Source organism: Ictalurus furcatus, chromosome 10, assembly GCF_023375685.1.
Source record: "Ictalurus furcatus strain D&B chromosome 10, Billie_1.0, whole genome shotgun sequence".
In the NCBI taxonomy this organism is placed as follows: Eukaryota; Metazoa; Chordata; class Actinopteri; order Siluriformes; family Ictaluridae; genus Ictalurus; species Ictalurus furcatus.
In genome coordinates this window covers 30,998,508-31,015,797 of record NC_071264.1, presented here as the reverse complement: position 1 = coordinate 31,015,797, position 17,290 = coordinate 30,998,508, and the positions used below count along the sequence as shown (strand labels likewise).

The 17,290-nt window shown below is 39.7% G+C and overlaps 3 protein-coding genes across 8 annotated transcripts in view; all 3 read right to left on the bottom strand.

Annotated features, from left to right (window-relative positions):
• dennd2b (DENN domain containing 2B) overlaps nt 1-6,121 on the bottom strand; it is a 78,445-nt gene extending 72,324 nt beyond the window's left edge. The window contains exon 1 of the mRNA XM_053635038.1: nt 6,029-6,121. The gene's annotated coding sequence lies outside the window, so the exon portion shown is untranslated. The remainder of the gene's footprint in view (nt 1-6,028) is intronic.
• A 623-nt stretch (nt 6,122-6,744) lies between these two features.
• On the bottom strand, nt 6,745-12,821 carry tmem9b (TMEM9 domain family, member B). Its single transcript, XM_053635041.1, has 5 exons — nt 12,532-12,821; nt 10,327-10,418; nt 9,863-9,971; nt 8,236-8,370; nt 6,745-7,537 (listed from the first exon to the last, which is right to left on the bottom strand). Exons 1-5 carry the CDS (start codon nt 12,613-12,615, stop codon nt 7,382-7,384), a joined length of 576 nt encoding a protein of 191 aa, XP_053491016.1. The 5' UTR covers nt 12,616-12,821; the 3' UTR covers nt 6,745-7,381.
• A 999-nt stretch (nt 12,822-13,820) lies between these two features.
• Nucleotides 13,821-17,290, bottom strand: part of scube2 (signal peptide, CUB domain, EGF-like 2) — a 35,448-nt gene continuing 31,978 nt past the window's right edge. For all 6 annotated transcript variants that reach the window (XM_053634792.1, XM_053634791.1, XM_053634789.1 and 3 more), the window contains 4 exons: nt 16,013-16,210; nt 15,755-15,907; nt 15,581-15,660; nt 13,821-14,719 (listed from right to left, as the gene is read on the bottom strand). In XM_053634792.1, the coding sequence (XP_053490767.1) occupies nt 14,573-14,719; nt 15,581-15,660; nt 15,755-15,907; nt 16,013-16,210 (578 nt within the window). In that variant the 3' untranslated portion in view covers nt 13,821-14,572. The remainder of the gene's footprint in view (nt 14,720-15,580; nt 15,661-15,754; nt 15,908-16,012; nt 16,211-17,290) is intronic.

Genomic DNA, 17,290 nt, shown 5'->3' with positions numbered 1-17,290 from the left:
ATTTCTGTCCTCAGAACCTTGAGAATCTGTGCTTGATCTGAATAAAAACTTGTGTTTCTAATCTAAAATGACTGAGAAGTTATAGCGTGATCCCGAGAGAAGCACGACTCTGCACCGTGATGTTTTACTGCATCCAAAATCACAGGCTTTAATCCCAGCTTCATCATGTTAAACCTACTGTATGAACTGAACTAAAAGCCTTTGTTTTAGAACGCTAAACATGAGAACTATCAAGGGTTCAGCTCAATCCTGTGTCTCTCAGCTCTGGCTCTGAGACACGGTGCTGCACTCATCTGTAATTTTCACTCTCTGATGATAACGTGGGGCTCGGAGCCTTTTAATGCACTCACAAATTACAGCTGAACTTCTCCAATTACAAGACTTGACAAAAACACTGAAAGTAACCATTAGCTTTATGAAGACAGAATTATGGATAAAGCTGCAGAATGACCCTGGTTTTATGAGTCACAAAAAGGAACTGTCAGGAAATGTGGTAAAGCGAAATGTGTGTTTGATGTTTTTTATCTTGTTAAAAATCGGATCAGTCGATGTTCGAGGCTGTGATGTGGTTCCTCAAAGATTAAAGCAAAAGAACAGGCAAAAGTCTTACGATTCTGTCCGATCTGATTCAGATTAGATTTCATTTCAAAATAGTGCGTAGATTACATAAACAGTGGGGACTTTTTTACAACCCCAATTCCAAAAAAGTTGGGACGCTGTGTGAAATGTAAATAAAAACAGAACGCAGTGATTTGCAAATCTCGTAAACCCGTATGTTATTCACGATAGAACATAGAAAACATATCAAATGTTTAAACTGAGGAATTGTTCCATTTTAAGGAAAAAAATAAGGTGATTTTGAATGAGAGACTCCACCTCTCTAAGATACTCTATTTATACCCAATCATCTTACTGACCTGTTCCCAATTCCCCTCCAGCTGTTTCTTTTTTACTAACACTTACTTTACCAGCCTTTTGTTGCCCCGTCCCAACTTTTTTGAGATGTGTAGCGACCATCAAATTCAAAATTACCTATTTTTTTCCTTAAAATGGAACAATTCCTCAGTTTAAACATTTGAAATGTTTTCTATGTTCTATTGTGAATAACATACGGGTTTATGAGATTTACAAATCACTGCGTTCTGTTTTTATTTACATTTCACACAGCGTCCCAACTTTTTTGGAATTGGGGGTTGTAAAAAACTCTAATAGACATTTCTATAACAGCGCACCCTTTAAACCGTAAACTTATTATTATTCAGTTATTATTATTAGAACTATTATTTTTCAGTTACTCATCTCAGATGATGTTATTCAGGAACTACTGTGGATTATTTACTACTTTTACAGAAATTTAAGAAAGCAATGGGAGACCCAACAACAGGTCCTGAAAGGTCTTACGGAGGAACTAAAGAATGGTTAATAAATCTAGAACCCTTAAGGGTTCTTTGGTTGTTCCTCCTGAATGGTTCTACAACAAAGAGTTTCCCTATCAGAAGGAAAAGCTTATCATTGATATGGTGAAGTCTTCTGTGAGGAGATATGTGTTTATTTAACATTTATGGAAGGAGTCTCCAGTGTCAGAGCTTTTCTCCAGCTGTATACATAAGGCCTTGTGCTGTACTGCACATCTGTATAGCTGTCTGATAATACATTAAAATCACAGCACACTTCCTTTTCTGCTCTAGCCGTGTTTAATCCGATCCGCCGACATGAGGACAGAACCACAGCGAACAGTACGTCTGAGAGGAAACAGCTCCCACGGGGCAGAAGTTCTGCTCTCAACATCGTAACACCAAACTGTGTGGTTTTAATGTGAGCTACTTTTTTCTCATCAGTGTGTCAGGTGGACGTCCACAACGCCCCACGCTCAGCTACGGAAACCACAGGACTGACAAAACCTCCTATGTTCAGGGTCTTCCTGCTCACAATGTCGGCACGCTGTAGTCACGACTTGATCCTAATTCCAAAACGTGTACGCATACAGTTAGAAACAGCTGTCTGAGAAGCATGACTAAACAGCTGGAAAGAACAGCTGGGGCACTGCAAGTTCAGCGAAAACATTTGAAAGCCACGAGAAAAATAATTAAAAAATAACAAATACAGAGTGTACCAGCATCTAATCAGATGGAATCAGAGCATCCAGGAATGTCTGAGAGAAGAGAAGACGGGAATTGATCATCATGGCTTCTGTCCAACAGCTGCTTAGATCCTGTGTTCACTGTCTCTGTACTACACATTTTATTTTATTTCAGCTTTATTTAACCAGTGGAGTCAAACCGAGACAAAGTTCTTTTACAAGACAGCTTTAGGCAAGACACAAGAGTCACAAACAACAGGTTTCAAAAACAGGACATAATATAAACACCTCTAACAAACAAACAAACAAACAAACAAACAAAACCTGTCTCGGTGCTGAACTGGACTGACTCAAAATAAAGAACGTGAATGTGCTAGAATGGTCCGGTTCTTAACTGAGAATCTGTGAGGCTTTGACCAACAGCGCTCTCCATCCAATCTGACAGAGATTGAGCAATTTTACCAAGAAGACCGGCACAAACATCAGGATCCAGATGTGCAAAGCTGATCGAGACATATCCCAGAAGACTTGCAGCTGGAATCACATTTTATTGTGGTTCTTCCAACCTGTGCGTTGGGTTTGGGGCTGGTTGGGGTCGCCGTGTGTGTTAACATTTCAAGGGGGTGAATACTTTTTCATGGCACCGTAAATAACTGCAGTCGATAAATGACAGAATGAAGTGAATCTGAAGCGACTATCAGTGACACAGCGCTGATGTTAGCTGAGCAGATAGCGATGTCCACAGAGAACAGTGTTTAGAGGAATTTCCCCGCCGGTCTCCGTGTACAGACTGAGACGACCGTCACGTCCTCGGAGACGTCCAATCAGCTCTGACACTGACGCACATGGAAATGCTTCCTTTATCTCACAGGAAGTTGACCGTTTGTGCAGTTTGTGGAACGCTGTTTGAGATTTCACTCCTTTTAGTAACAAAACAATATAAAATGCAGTATAATGCTGGCCAGATGTAGTAGCTGGAGCTGTGAATATTTCGCCATCTGATCCGTCTAAGTCTGTTATGTTGAACTCATTTCCACCCCAGGAACTGAAGATCTCTGAACATTTCACCCCTGTTAAAGCGATTCAGCCACAGGAAGAACATAATCCTGCTATTGCTGAACTCATTCAGCTTCCCCTGAATACATCTGTAGAGTCTCTATCACACTGGAACCCAAAGAAGCACAACAATCAAGGCGTGTCTTGGTTTTTGTGTGTGTGTGTGTTTTTAGTGTAAAACACGGTTGGAAGTTTGCCACACCCTAACCAGAAACAAAATGAAATAAAGAGCGAGTCAGACTGCTTCCTCTCAGGTGTCTGGGGATTCAGAAGAATCAGTCCCAGTCTTGAATGAGCTTCAAGGAAGTGCAGGTCGAGATTATAGCACTCGAGGAAAAAAAACATGAAATGAAAGCTTTAAAATAAATAAATAAATAAACTCTGACAGTAGCGCAGGTTTATATTAACGCTCCCGTTCTAACGCGTTACCGTTTCTATAGTAACAGCTCATTCACAGGGACGCTGGTAGATACATGCATGATATGGAAGGAGTCTCCAGTGTCAGCACTTTGTAACAGTTTCACACCGCTTTGCAGTTTCGCCGTAACGTGCGTGACAAGTTCCGTTTGTTGTTTTATTAACTTGAAGAGAGAGAATAAAGGGACGCGGGCGAGGGAACGACTGTTTATAGCTGCTGTAACGTACATTATAGCATTATTATTTTCAAAAAATGTAACTATAAACAGATAAAAAGCGTGACATCATTCTTGATAAATAAAAATTGTAACTGCTGGTAAATCGCTGTGGTGTAAGAGGAATAAAACATTTGGGGACGTGCTGTTAGAGGAAAATAATCAACTTCAGGATGCTAACAGTATCTTGAGTATTTTATTCGTTATTTATTAAACACTGCTTTATTTTTATGTGTTTATCGTGTCTAGCTCTAGAAGTAAAGTAATCATCAAGGCTGAGATTGGTTCAGACGACTCAAATCCTCATGTTCTAAAAAATATATTTCTACAAGTTTTCTAAGTAATCACAGTCGCACTCGGAAACACATCCTGCTCGTTGCTGATGTAAGAGATTTGTCATCGGTGTGCTCATATAAAGCAGGTGTGTGTTCAGGATGACTGTGTGTTGAGGACAGGTGTGTTCAGGTGGAGATGAACACACACGCTGAAGTTAATGAAGAGAAATGACAGCGCATATGTCCTGTGTCTCGTTTAACAGCGACCGTTGACCGTCGACCGTAGCGCTAGACATCGGGTTCAGTGAACTGTACCTCAGCGACCAGATCAGAGATCGAGTTCATAAACACCGAAGCATGAACTTCTCCACTGTACCCTGACTCACATGACACGAGTGTGTACAAGGACAACCACAGAAACATCATCAGGAGTGAGTCCAAATATTAGCAGATATACTGAGAAATCAGAGAAGGAAAGATCCTAGCTCACTTCACTCACAAAATAAACCAATATACCATATAAACTATTAAACGTGGAGTGGAATCATTTTACACGTAGATCTTTATATAATACAAAAGATTTATTCAGTGGAAGTTTTCAAATCCCCCTCCCTTAGTTTCTGGGTGGCAAAGGATCTAAAAATAGCCCTATATCACTGTTTATCTATGAAACATTTCCATGATTACCTAATCAGGTTTTAACTCCTGAAAACATGTTCTAACACGAGCTGAATACTACAGAAACTGACTCTTTCATAATCAGAAGTTTACATCTCCATGCTCTAGTTAAGGAGAAATAACAGGAGGGAATATTTGGCAGGGAATTTCACAAAAACTCAACTCAAACAGGAAACTGGAAAAGCCATTTAGAGGAATAAAACTGGATTCAAAAAATGATATCATATTTAGAAATTCACTTGCATGGACCTCACGTATATAACACGTTAGGTTCATAATTTTCAATTAAGGGGTGCAAACAGAGAGAGAGAGAGAGAGAGAGAGAGAGAGAGAGAGATGTAATAATTTCCCACACTGTGCTCCTCAGGGGGCCGGACAGTCCCTGATGATGATGATAAGGACGATGATGATGATGATGATGATGATGATGATGATAACAGTTGGTTGGTCAGAAAGGATAAACACACGAAACAATTGCTGCTTTTAGCTGAAAGTCCGAAACTCAATCCAGCTACAGAATTATATATATTTTAATTACAAGATTTACAATTATAACCATAATCCACCATTATTATCACAGCTTTATACTTTATAATTTAATTACTGTGTATCTGATCAATTAAATAAATTCTAATAGTATCTCTGTGATCTCAGTGTGATCTCAGTGTGATCTCAGTATGATCTCAGTATGATCTCAGTATGATAAGAGGTGTCAGAGCGCCCCCTAGTTTCCCTCTGGACCAATATGGAATAATTCACTAATTTATTAATAAGTAATAAATAATAAACTTGATCACGCACAGGTAAAGCGAATCAGACTCTCAGATTTAGGACCCCAGGGTGTGTGTGTGTGTGAGAGAGAGAGAGAGAGAGAGAGAGAGAGAGAGAGAGAGAATAGGGTTCATTATTGAACTGAATCATATCTTGGATTGAACACTGACTTCCACATCACTCAGTTCGAGCAGAAAGAATTTGCGATTTACAGAAGAAGAAAAAAAAAGAAAGAAAGAAAAGAAAGAAACTAAACCCTAAAGTAGAAATTAAACCCCAGTTATTTCTACAGTGTTTAGAAAAACAGTGAAGCTTTACAGGTCTCTCACGATAAGAACTAAACACCAACCATTTGACAGAATAAAGCAGGTTCTGTTTGTTTGTTGCTCATTAAGTGATAATAGAGAATCTGACTCAACACTTCAGGGTTTAATACAGATTAACAGAAAAAATGCTCCACTACTGAACACACAAACACACCAAACCCAACACCAATTCCCAGCAGCTAAGAATACAACTAAGCAGAAATCTCTCACCTTCTTTATATCCGAGTGATAAAACAGCAAGTGTCTCAGAAGTCCATGCCTGAGGTCCGAGGATGAGTGTGTGTGTGTATGTGTGTGTGTGTGTGAACGCAGTGTGCACTGATGAGCGACTCGCAAACGATTCATTCCATTCAAACGACTCTGTGAACTGAATCGTGATGGGGAATCGATTCACAATTCGCACTGAGTGTTCTTTCTTCTCTCCGCACTGAAACACGCACAGTGTTAATAAACCTCACAGCTGTGTCCAGATCGAGCATTTAACTCTTCTTATTTTCATCTTATAAAATAGGCTGCGTTCTTTTTAACCAATCTGCTGATGAATCGATTCACAACTCACACTATTCGATTCACTTAACAACAACAATAACAAAAAAGAAAGAACCCGTTACTCGACGTGGAGAAAAACGAGGTTCTGTAACCTTTAATAACATACAGATTTAATAAATATACAGAGGAAGTTTTTTTTTTTTCCTTCTACAAACAGTTGCATTAATTGCATTAAAGGGCTTCCTAATTACAAAAGTAGAACCCTTTTAGAAAGCTAGAACCGACAATCACCTAAAAAAACATTTCCCCCCTTTAAGTGTGTCATCATTACAATCAACAAACTGACACTAACTCCTGCTGCTTGTGTGCAGCTCCTAAAATTGCAAAATAAATGAATAAATGTAGATGTGTTTAAAAGATAAACTCAGACGTCTCCACACGTTCCACAGAAGTGTTTTATATTAGAATCAATCACAGGTACAAGATATTCACCTCATCATCAACCCCTACAACACAGATCCAACAATTACAGCAGTTTTGTTTTGGAGAAAGTGTAACAGCAGTACTGTAAGTAACACAACGACTACAAATGATCTGCTCGACGCACATCGTCACATTTATGAGAAAGTTCATGGTTCGGTAAAGACAAGTTATGATCTGAAACAAGAAACAAGGTTTATTTAGCAATAAATCATAAATAGTTCATGATTTGTTTAATGTACACACACACACACACGATATGTTTTAGATGATTAAAGAGAAATGAGATGATTGCATGAGCTTATTTGTTCATATTTAAACTGGAACTCATATTTGTACCTTCGTATTTAAATCAGCATCAGGAGTAAACAATGTTTTCTATTCACAGAAGATTTGACGTTATTTCATGCAAAATCTATATGCATATACACAGAGAGGTGAATTTTCATGCCACTGGTCATGGAGGAAATTTCACAGTGCACCACCATGAATTAAAAACTCTACCCACACGTGAGATGATGTTATAAAGGCGAGGAGGTTACGCTGCACATATAAGAGAGGTCATAATCAGCCCGTCCACTAGGGGGAGTGTTTTTAGCTTAGCACCACGTGCCGATCGAACACGGACTTGCGCTGCTCCTGGACCTGTCTCCTCCAGCGCTGCTGCGCGTGCTCCACCTTGTTCAGCATGTTGGCGCGAGAGCGCGAGCGGGACAGCACATCGTGAGCATTCGCAAACGGCTGCTGGTCCTAAAAACAACAACAACAACAAAATGATTCCTCACAGACACTCCTGATCTACTTAGAGACTTCTCAAGACCTAAATGATCAGAAACAGAGATATCCGAGATATAAAGAGTTCCACAAGTAAGAAACAATTTGGGAATAAATAACTTAAAGTAAAATAAATAAACGGATCAGTTTGCAGGAGTCCGCGAATGGGATGTTATTTCTTTTTATTTTTTTCCAAACCAAGAAAAAAGAACAGAATGAATTACATATATATATAAATAAATAAAAGAATAAAACTATGAAAAGAATGATAAATAAAATATAATTTAAAAACTAAAATATTTTGTTGTATATCCTGCAATTCCAGTAAAAAGCTTCCTTTCTGTTTTTGTGCCATTAATGTTAACAAAATCTCTTTTCTGTGATCTTTATTTATTTATTTTTATTCGATTGTTTTGTGTGATACTGGTCTGGTTTTGAATCCTGAATTTGGAAATGAATTCTATGTTCTGTGCACGAACACATTAATGCTAGTTAAAGTGATCAGGCTGCTATTTTATTACTTATAACCTTTATTATTATTAGCTTGTTCTCTGTGATGTCATTGTTTCAGGGTCTGTGGGTTCATTTCTGACTTTTTTGGAGAACGTACTCATGATTTTTTTCTGACCATCCCTCAGAATCCTGTGTTTTATGGTTGCTGGTAAACAACTCACCCCGACGTCATCATCGCTCTGGATGAGCTGCGAGTGTCCGAACAGGCGGCGTTTGAGTATGGGCTCCAGCAGAGTCAGGTACACCATGTAGAGCAGCAGCAGCCCCAGGACAGACAGGTAGATGATGATGGTCACCTGAAAAACACCAACAACACACAGTAAACTTTCTCAGGAGGAGTGTGTGCAAAAACTGAAACTCCCGAGTGTAAGGACACATCATAATATATATAATCACACACACACACACACACACACACACACACACACACACACACACACTCACATACACACAGTGGCCGCTACAATTTTTAAAGAAAGCTGTGAAAAATGATCTTTATTGTTTAATCTTTTGTTCAAAATGATCACAGAAATACTCTGCTCTCATAGATATCGAACAATTACAAACAGGTTTATCCAAAAAATATTTCTGTTAAATATAGCTGTGCAACAATTATTGGCACCCTTTTAGTCAGTACTTTGTGCTACTTCCCTTTGTTAAGATAACAGCTCTGAGTCTTCTATAACGCATGATGAGGTTGGAGATGGTGAGGGATCTGAGAGCGTTCCTCCAGACAGAATCTCTCCAGATCCTTCACATTTCGAGGTCCACGCTGGTGGACTCTCCTCTTCAGTTCACCCCACAGGTTTTCTATGGGGTTCAGGTCAGGGGACTGGGATGGTCAGGGCAGGACCTTGATTTTGTGGTCAGTAAACCATTTCTGTGTTGATTTTGATGATGTTTTGGATCATTGTCCTGCTGGAAGATCCAACCACGGCCCATTTGAATCTTTCTGGCAGAGGCAGTCAGGGTTTCATTTAATATCTGTTGATATTTGATAAGTCCATGATGCCATGTATCCTAACAAAATGTCCAGGTCCTCTGCAGAAAAACAGCCCAAAACATTAAAGATCCTCCTCCATATTTAACCGTGGGCATGAGGAACTTTTCCATACGGCTACCTCTCTGTGTGCTCCAAAACCTCCTCTGGTGTTTATTACCGAAAAGCTCTATTCTGGTTTCATCTGACCATAGAACCCGATCCCATTTGAAGGTCCAGTAGTGTCTGCACACTGAAGACGCTCGAGTTTGTTTTTGGATGAGAGTAGAGGCTTTTTTCTTCAAACCCTTCCAAACAGCTTGTGGTGATGTAGGTGACTTCCCAAGACACAACTAACTTTATTTACATATCAGCACTTTTCCAACGGGTGATGAACACACGCCTTCAGATGCGTCACAGGTGTATATAATAACGCTGGCCTGGTGTGTTTAGAGATGAATTGTTGTGATATTTGCTGCTGCAGCACATACTGATAGGGAATGAATGAATGAATGAAGAGAAAGATGGGGTCATGTGGGGTAGTAAAGAGAGAACGTAATCGGGAACGCTAAACCAAAATGACTTTTTCTGCTTTTCACGAGTCTCTGTCTTCAAGTCCGAGTCAAGTCTCGAGTTTCCATCTCTGAGCGATACAACAAACATCATATCACCATACTTATCACGAAGATACACAACATTTCTAAAGCTTCAGTACAAAATATTCACATCTAATCAGCTGCTGTACAGCTGTAGTGACGCTGCAGTGACGCTGTAATCTGTGTACACACTCTCACAGCACAGGATCTTACTTTAATCGTTCCCGAGCTCCTCTCCTCGTATTTACACTCGCAGCGTAAACAGTACGCCTCCACGTCTTTCCCTTCCACCGGCATCGGGTCCACCACGTGAAGACAGTTACTGTGTGCAAGAAACACACACACAGCATTACACTGCATTACACAGAGTTACACAACATTACAGAGCTACAGCGCCCCCTAGTGTTGCATAGATAGAGATTAAAGAAACTCAGAACTATGTTTGTTTCAGTTGTTTATTTTATTGTCATGTGCATACAGAGTACTTTATGCATCTATATACAGTGAAATTCTTGAGCTACAGTTGCACCCTCCAACCCAGACACAGTGCAAAAGATGATAAATGAACTCTTACGTAGTACCAAAAGTAGAAATCTATAAACACTGAACCCAGACCCAGAGATTATTACGTGCTCTAAAGGAGTAGAAATTTAACCAGAGTGGTGATAATACGTTACCAGTCCTTCAGGGAAACGTTCTGATTGTGGATTTGTCCTTCAATGTCTTTGTAGGGGGGGCAAATACATTTACACCTGATGTCATCAGAATTCTGTGAAATGAAAAGAAAAAAAAAAGATCAAAAAAGACGTGAGCCAGATGATCGGGATCAGTTTAGCCGGGTGGAGTTATCGGAGGTTATCTCCTGCCTGGAAAGAGCAGATTATATCCCTGAGACTCCAAACCCGATCACACACTCAGTGATTGGCAAAAAAAAAAAATGGTGCAGAACTCAGAAAGGGGCGTGGCTACGAGAGACAGGGTTTATTTGTGCTCGGTTTGTTATTTCGAGATCTTGTTGAAGGCGAGTCAAATGAAAACCTTTGTTTGTTTTTTTATTTCACATCTTTTACTGCAACTACAAGCGAGGATTTTTCTTCTGAATCTTCAGGTTTTCATTTGCCTCACGCTCTCATAATACAATCTGACGTATTTTTTCTCGTCTAAAGAAACAGCACAGGCGCGTAAACCAGTCTCCATTCTGAATAAACCAAAACATAAAAACCCAACATTTAAAACAGATGTGCAGCAGATGTGCAGTACACCGTACACACTCCTCCTACACGTCACATGGGCATGCGAACACTTTCATTAAAATGTCCATCCTGAAAGACTGTTTAGACGAGCGCACGGGGTTTTTTCACTAGTTTGCTGATTTTTTGAGAAATGTTTTTGGGGATATGTCTGTGTTCATAAAAACATTTGTAAATACATTATCTCGTCATGTTTAGGGTGAAAGCGCCGCTCCTGAGCAGGTCCGAGATTACAAACTCATGGTTGTCATGGTAATAAATAAATCACAAGAAATCGTCACAACCACGATGCACTTCAGCGAACTGAATGAATCCTCCTATAAAGAACAGGCTCCTGTTTTTAGCCTCCTTAACAGTTTAATAGAGTATATTTTCCCATAAGCTGGTTATTAGTATTATTTAAGTTTCATTAGTGTTCTTTAAATTTTCTTTAATTTTTTTTTTGCTGTTAGTTCGGTTTGAATCGACTTCTGCAAACTTCAGGAAGCTGATCTTGAGGAAATCCTCAGCAATATCAGAACCGCAGATTAAATTTCCCTCTAAGCTGGGCGTGGTCACAGGACACACGACCCCCACTGACCTTCAACCCCAAGCTCTAAAAACAAAAACAGTGTAGTACTGCAGACGACGCATTTCATCATCAGAGCAAAATAAGAGTAAAAATAATGCCGAGAATATAAAGAAGGTAAAAATACAGAAGGTGTGTACAGCGTGTTCTCCGGGAGGACGTGACGCCGTTATCAGACCCTGCAGCACATTTCTCCGTTCTCTGGAGAACGTCTGCCCTTTTGCAGCGGAGACGTTTCTTCACCAATCGTCTGCTGACGGAATTTATTTCCACATTACAGGATATAACTGCGTGAGAACACAGAGAGAGGAGAACACACCACAGCTGCATTAACACCGTTACGCCGCCTCGTCTTTCCTCTAGAACCAGTTTAATGGGCTTTTACTGCGCTTTAATCCTTCACACGTCTCCGTCACGTGTCTGACTGTTTGTGTGTCCAATCTGATTATAACTTCCCCAAAGTGCTGATTTACTGAACAGGAAGAAGGACAGAAAGAATACTGATATAATGCGCATACGCACGAGTCTCAAAATATTCTCGCATTTATTTTGTGCAAAAATGACGTACAGAAAAAATATAAAACCCAGCTCCTGCTTATTGTTATTTTTGCTGTTCAGTACAATAACACAAACATATAGTTGCATTATTACTGTTTTTAATGTTTACCTTAAATATTTAATAGCATATTTTGTTTAGATCTATATAGAGATTTCTATGCTTATTTCTTATAAATCACAACTCCTACTGGACTATTATTATCTGTTTATTTGTTCATTATTTTGTGTTTTTAGATGTGTAATATTAGGTTTGAACTGACTGATTAAGAGAAGAGGAATTCTGCAGATCCATGTTTGAAAATTGAAGTTAATATTTGACTGTTTTGCAGATTATTAGCCAAACAAACGCTCAGATTTCTTACAGCTAGTTTATGATAATTAGCGCTTACGTCATCAAACCAAACAAACTAGCCAGATAATCCTCTAATCATGCTAGCTGAACTAGCTAATCTTAACACACACACACACACACACACACACACACACACACACACACACTTACTTACTTTAGCTTCTGTAGCCTGAGATGCTAACAGAAGACAGATGACCGTTAACACACTGACTCCTATCTTTACACTAAACGGAGACATTTTGTTTTTGTTTGTTTGTTTTTTCTCTCTGCGATCTTCAGTAACTTCCGAAATATAAAGAGATAAAGTCTCTCATGTGATCCTCAGAGCTGTCTCTGATCAAAATAAACAAAACATTGCCTGCTGGAATAAAGCAACACTTCCGGAAAGATCAGCTGACAATCAGCAGCCTGAGCGGTGCTCACGGAACACACGTCCCCCGGAAACGGAAACAACGGCGCAGGAAATGGTTCCGCCCAAGAGTTCCGCTGTATATCATAAACTTCCGGCGAAGAAACGTTTCTTACAGCTTAAACTCAGCCTTTATATCGAAATAATGTGATTTAGGTATTTACAATGAATTAATGGAGATCGGTTTTAGTAGTTACACCAGAGCTCTAAACAATGACTGATACCTGATACAGTGTCCTGGGTTAAAAAGTATAAACACAACTTTTTATAGAATCCCAAAACGATAAACGTCATCAATATGATCCTTAATTACTCAAAAATAATAACTGAGTACAATTCTTTTCAAATTATTCAAATTATAAAGGCCTTCAAAAACTGTTCAAAAACTTCAAAAAAAAGTTGTTTTTTTTTAGTCTCTATGGTAGAAATGTTTGTTGTTGTTGTTGTTTTACACAAGATTTACATCTCCATGTTTGGCTTTATGTAAGTGGTGTTACATAAATTAAGGGTGGTTGAATTCAATAAAGATTATTACATTTAAATCAACTTTATAGGGTCAGTATATGCACAGTGATTAAGCAGTGATTAACCTGGTGCAAAGCCACGCCCCCTTATTATCATATGAACACTGAGGAAAAAGGATGCATGAGTAAATGAGATAATAAATAATGACTAGACATGCTGGAATTGATTCAAAAATATATATACAGAACGTGGAAGGGTGAAAAATCAAAAGATAGAAAATTATTTCCTATTATTTTATTATTTGAGACTTTAGGAAATAATCAAGATTTTTATTTTCAACTCACGCTTTAATCTTTTTTTTATTCACTTATTTTTGTCAAATTAAATAGCCTGCTAATGATTTGACTTGTTTTGTGGATTCCATAACTTTTCCATAACTTTTATGATAATTAATAAGCCAAAATTCCGCTGAAGAAAAAAACTGGAGTGTGACGGAACGTTCAAGAAAAACACAAAAAGGAAACTTTCATATTTTTTCCTTTCATGTGAAAAACTTCTTTTTATTTACATGTTAGATGTACAAACATAAATATATAGACATTAATTTACTCTCCGTAACATTTAATGAGTATGGCGTATCGCTTGGCCCTGCACTGAAATGAAGTATAAAATGAATTCCCAGAATTTAGCGCTCAGTGTTATTGTGCACATTGTATTAATGTCCTAGAGACACGTTACTGAACCATCTGAATAAAATAAACTGTGCATACTTTAATACGTTTATTACAGCAGGCAAATGAAGCATACGTGACTGATGTAGTTATAAAAAAATACAATATCATGAGAGTTTAACTGAATCTAGTAATTTTGTACACAATATACAACAGATTTAACTGCTTTTCCTGCCACTACATCCCGAAGAGTGCTTTAAAGAACAAAAATTAAATGATATATACCATAATTACAACAGTGATGATTCATTTTTTATTTCTCCACACCAATGTGTGTGTGGATTTAAATTTAAATCATTTTATTATGAGCTGTAAACAGATTTTGTGTCTAGACCTCATCACTCTGGGGGTTTTATCTCCTGTATTTATGAAAGCAGAGGCAGTTATTTATTCATTCAAAGCAAAATTTTCTTTGGACGCTTTCTCAGTCGCTCTTCTTCAGACATCACAGAGCTGCGTTCTCGTCTTCGTTCACACACAAAGTCCTCAAACAGCTGAGATTTTGGACATTTTGGATATTTATCCAGGGTTATAATTCGATTCGAGTGCCACGTTCTTTAAATCCACAGAAAGTCCTCTGCTGATTATTTCTAAGGACGTAAAAAGCGCAGAACTTTGGAGCGCAGAAACCGGATGAAGGATTTGGGGAACATTTCTCTCGACTCCTGAGCAGTGTAGTTGAAGAAGTTTTGCGGATGAGCGAGAACGTCGAACAGACACTTCATGAGCTTCTTGTCCTGTGGAGTAAAATTTCAACATTTATATATTTAATTATTTCAAATTAATTTAAAAATGTGAAATTTGCTTAAATGAAAGTGCAAAAGAAATTAAATTTATAAGTGTGTGCGTAAAAATAATTTTTAAAAATAAATAAATAAAGGTCAAATAGAATGTTAAGAATTCTGTTCAAACTATATTCCTGTTGATTTTGCATTCTTTTCTTTTCCAGTTGATTCGTTGCATTTTATATAAAAAAAAATGTTAGAGATTGAAAGTTTTTTCCATTAAACCTTACATGCAAGGGGGCACAAACATTTGCATTCATGCCTGTATTTCATATGATGTCCACAAGGTGGCAGTGTGACCGTTTTTCTGTCAATATGAAACTGACGTTTGAATTTAGAATTAGCTTCAACATTGCCTTCTTGTCCTGTGGAGTTTTTCTTGCGTTAACAAAAATATAGTCGAGTGCAAAAGTTTGTATACCCCAAGATGAAATAATAGGAAATTTAAAAAAAATAATAATTTATACAAACAAGTGCACCAATAAATATGCCAAAAGTAAAAAACAAAAAGGTTTTAATTGTCAGTACCTTCCTTTTGATTTTGCCTTGTTTTTTGTTGACTGTTCTATTTTATTTGGAACATTTAATTCTGTAGATAAATTGCAAAATAGATGTTTATTTTATAATTCTCCATTCAAAACCCACAGGAGACGAGGTACAAACTTTTGCACTCAGTTGCAATGAACTCTTCTGTAATTCACGTGGTGTCCACATGGCGGCAGTGTGACCTCTGTGTCAACATGGAGCTGATGTTTGATTTAGAAATTCTTGAACGTTATTATCAGTACACAAAAACGTTTCCCTTCGTCATACCTTTAAAATTTCCTGGTGGTTTTCCGAGGCGTACAATCTCCCGTCCCTGACGATGTCCTCGATTAGCTCTTGGTAGTCCTCTGAAACCAGAAGAACAAAAATATGTTCAGAAGAAAAACACACACTGGCTTCAGGGCTGTAGAACATCTACAACACGGTTCCATCTCTGCTCACCGTCATACGTTACGTAGGGAACCTGGAAGCCTTTCCTGCTGTTCCCCTCGTTAGACTTGAACTGGATCCACAGCTTCTTCGAGCGTGAGGTGAAGGCGATCGGCCGCTCGTACGTCTGACACGTCTCGTACGTTGTCACGGAGTTCGGTAGAGCTGATGGGGCAGAAAACTAACGGTTCTCCTCACACACACAAACATTCCTGAGGGTTCTAGCTAAGGTCCTATCTTTCTTTAAAAGAAATTCCATGTTTTACTTACGGCTCTTGCGCATGACTAAGTAATCTCCGCACTCGTCCTCCATGGGGAGGAAAATCTCTGGGACGACGATGAGGATCCTGCGCTTGGGTGGAGGACTGATGGTCCACGTGCACTCCACGTTAGCCGGATAATCGCCGGGGTAGTTGGGCGACTCGATGAATCCAGTGTAATCGCCTATTACTCCTCCACAGTGCCTGTCTGAGGAACAGAGGAACATGTCTACCAGCTGCTGTGATGAGAAACAGGATTACCCAGTCAGGATGATGCATTTCTCCTGTCTCTGTCTGAAAGCTACTCGACAGATAGCGACACTATAAACACAGAATATTGAAGTGACAGCTGATAAGTGACATCACACCCGTATGTGGTTCTTCCACAAGCACACAGTTGTATAGAATGTCTCCGTACGCTGTAGCGTTACAGTTTCCCTTCACTGGAAATAAGAATCCCAAACACTGTTCCAGCGTGACACTGCACAACGCGAGCTCCATGAAGACGTGGTGTGTGAAGGTTGGAAGAAGGTGGAAGAACTCGAGAGTCCTGACCTCAACCCCACTGAACACCTTTGGGATGAACTGGAACTGGAGTCTCTTTACATCATCATCAGCGCCTGACCTCAACCTCACTAACGCTCCTGTAGCTGAATGTACACTGATCCCCACGGCCACGCCCCAAAATCTAGTGGAAAGCCTTCCCAGAAGAGAGGAGCGCATTATAACAGCACAGGAGGAACAACTCCATATTAATGCCCATGTTTTTGGAATGGGATCTTCAAGAAGCACGTAGGGGTGTGAGGGTCAGGGGTGTGAGGGTCAAGGGTGTGAGGGTCAGGAGGGTCAGGGGTGTGAGGGTCAGGGGTGTGAGGGTCAGGAGGGTCAGGGGTGTGAGGGTCAGGAGTGTGAGGGTCAGGAGGGTCAGGAGTGTGAGGGTCAGGAGGGTCAGGAGGGTCAGGGTCAGGGGTGTGAGGGTCAGGGGTGTGAGGGTCAGGGGTGTGAGGGTCAGGGGTGTGAGGGTCAGGAGTGTGAGGGTCAGGGGTGTGAGGGTCAGGAGGGTCAGGGTCAGGGGTGTGAGGGTCAGGAGTGTGAGGGTCAGGAGGGTCAGGAGTGTGAGGGTCAGGAGGGTCAGGAGGGTCAGGGTCAGGGGTGTGAGGGTCAGGGGTGTGAGGGTCAGGAGTGTGAGGGTCAGGGGTGTGAGGGTCAGGGGTGTGAGGGTCAGGAGTGTGAGGGTCAGGGGTGTGAGGGTCAGGGGTGTGAGGGTCAGGAGTGTGAGGGTCAGGGG

Excerpts from the sequence above, each read along its gene's own strand:
- tmem9b (XM_053635041.1), bottom strand. The coding sequence starts at position 12,615 with ATGTCTCCGTTTAGTGTAAAGATAGGAGTCAGTGTGTTAACGGTCATC. Across the intron at positions 10,419-12,531 it reads CTCAGGCTACAGAAGCTAAA|AATTCTGATGACATCAGGTG; the intron begins GTAAGTAAGTGT and ends TTCATTTCACAG. Across the intron at positions 7,538-8,235 it reads AGAGCGATGATGACGTCGGG|GACCAGCAGCCGTTTGCGAA; the intron begins GTGAGTTGTTTA and ends TGTTGTTTTTAG.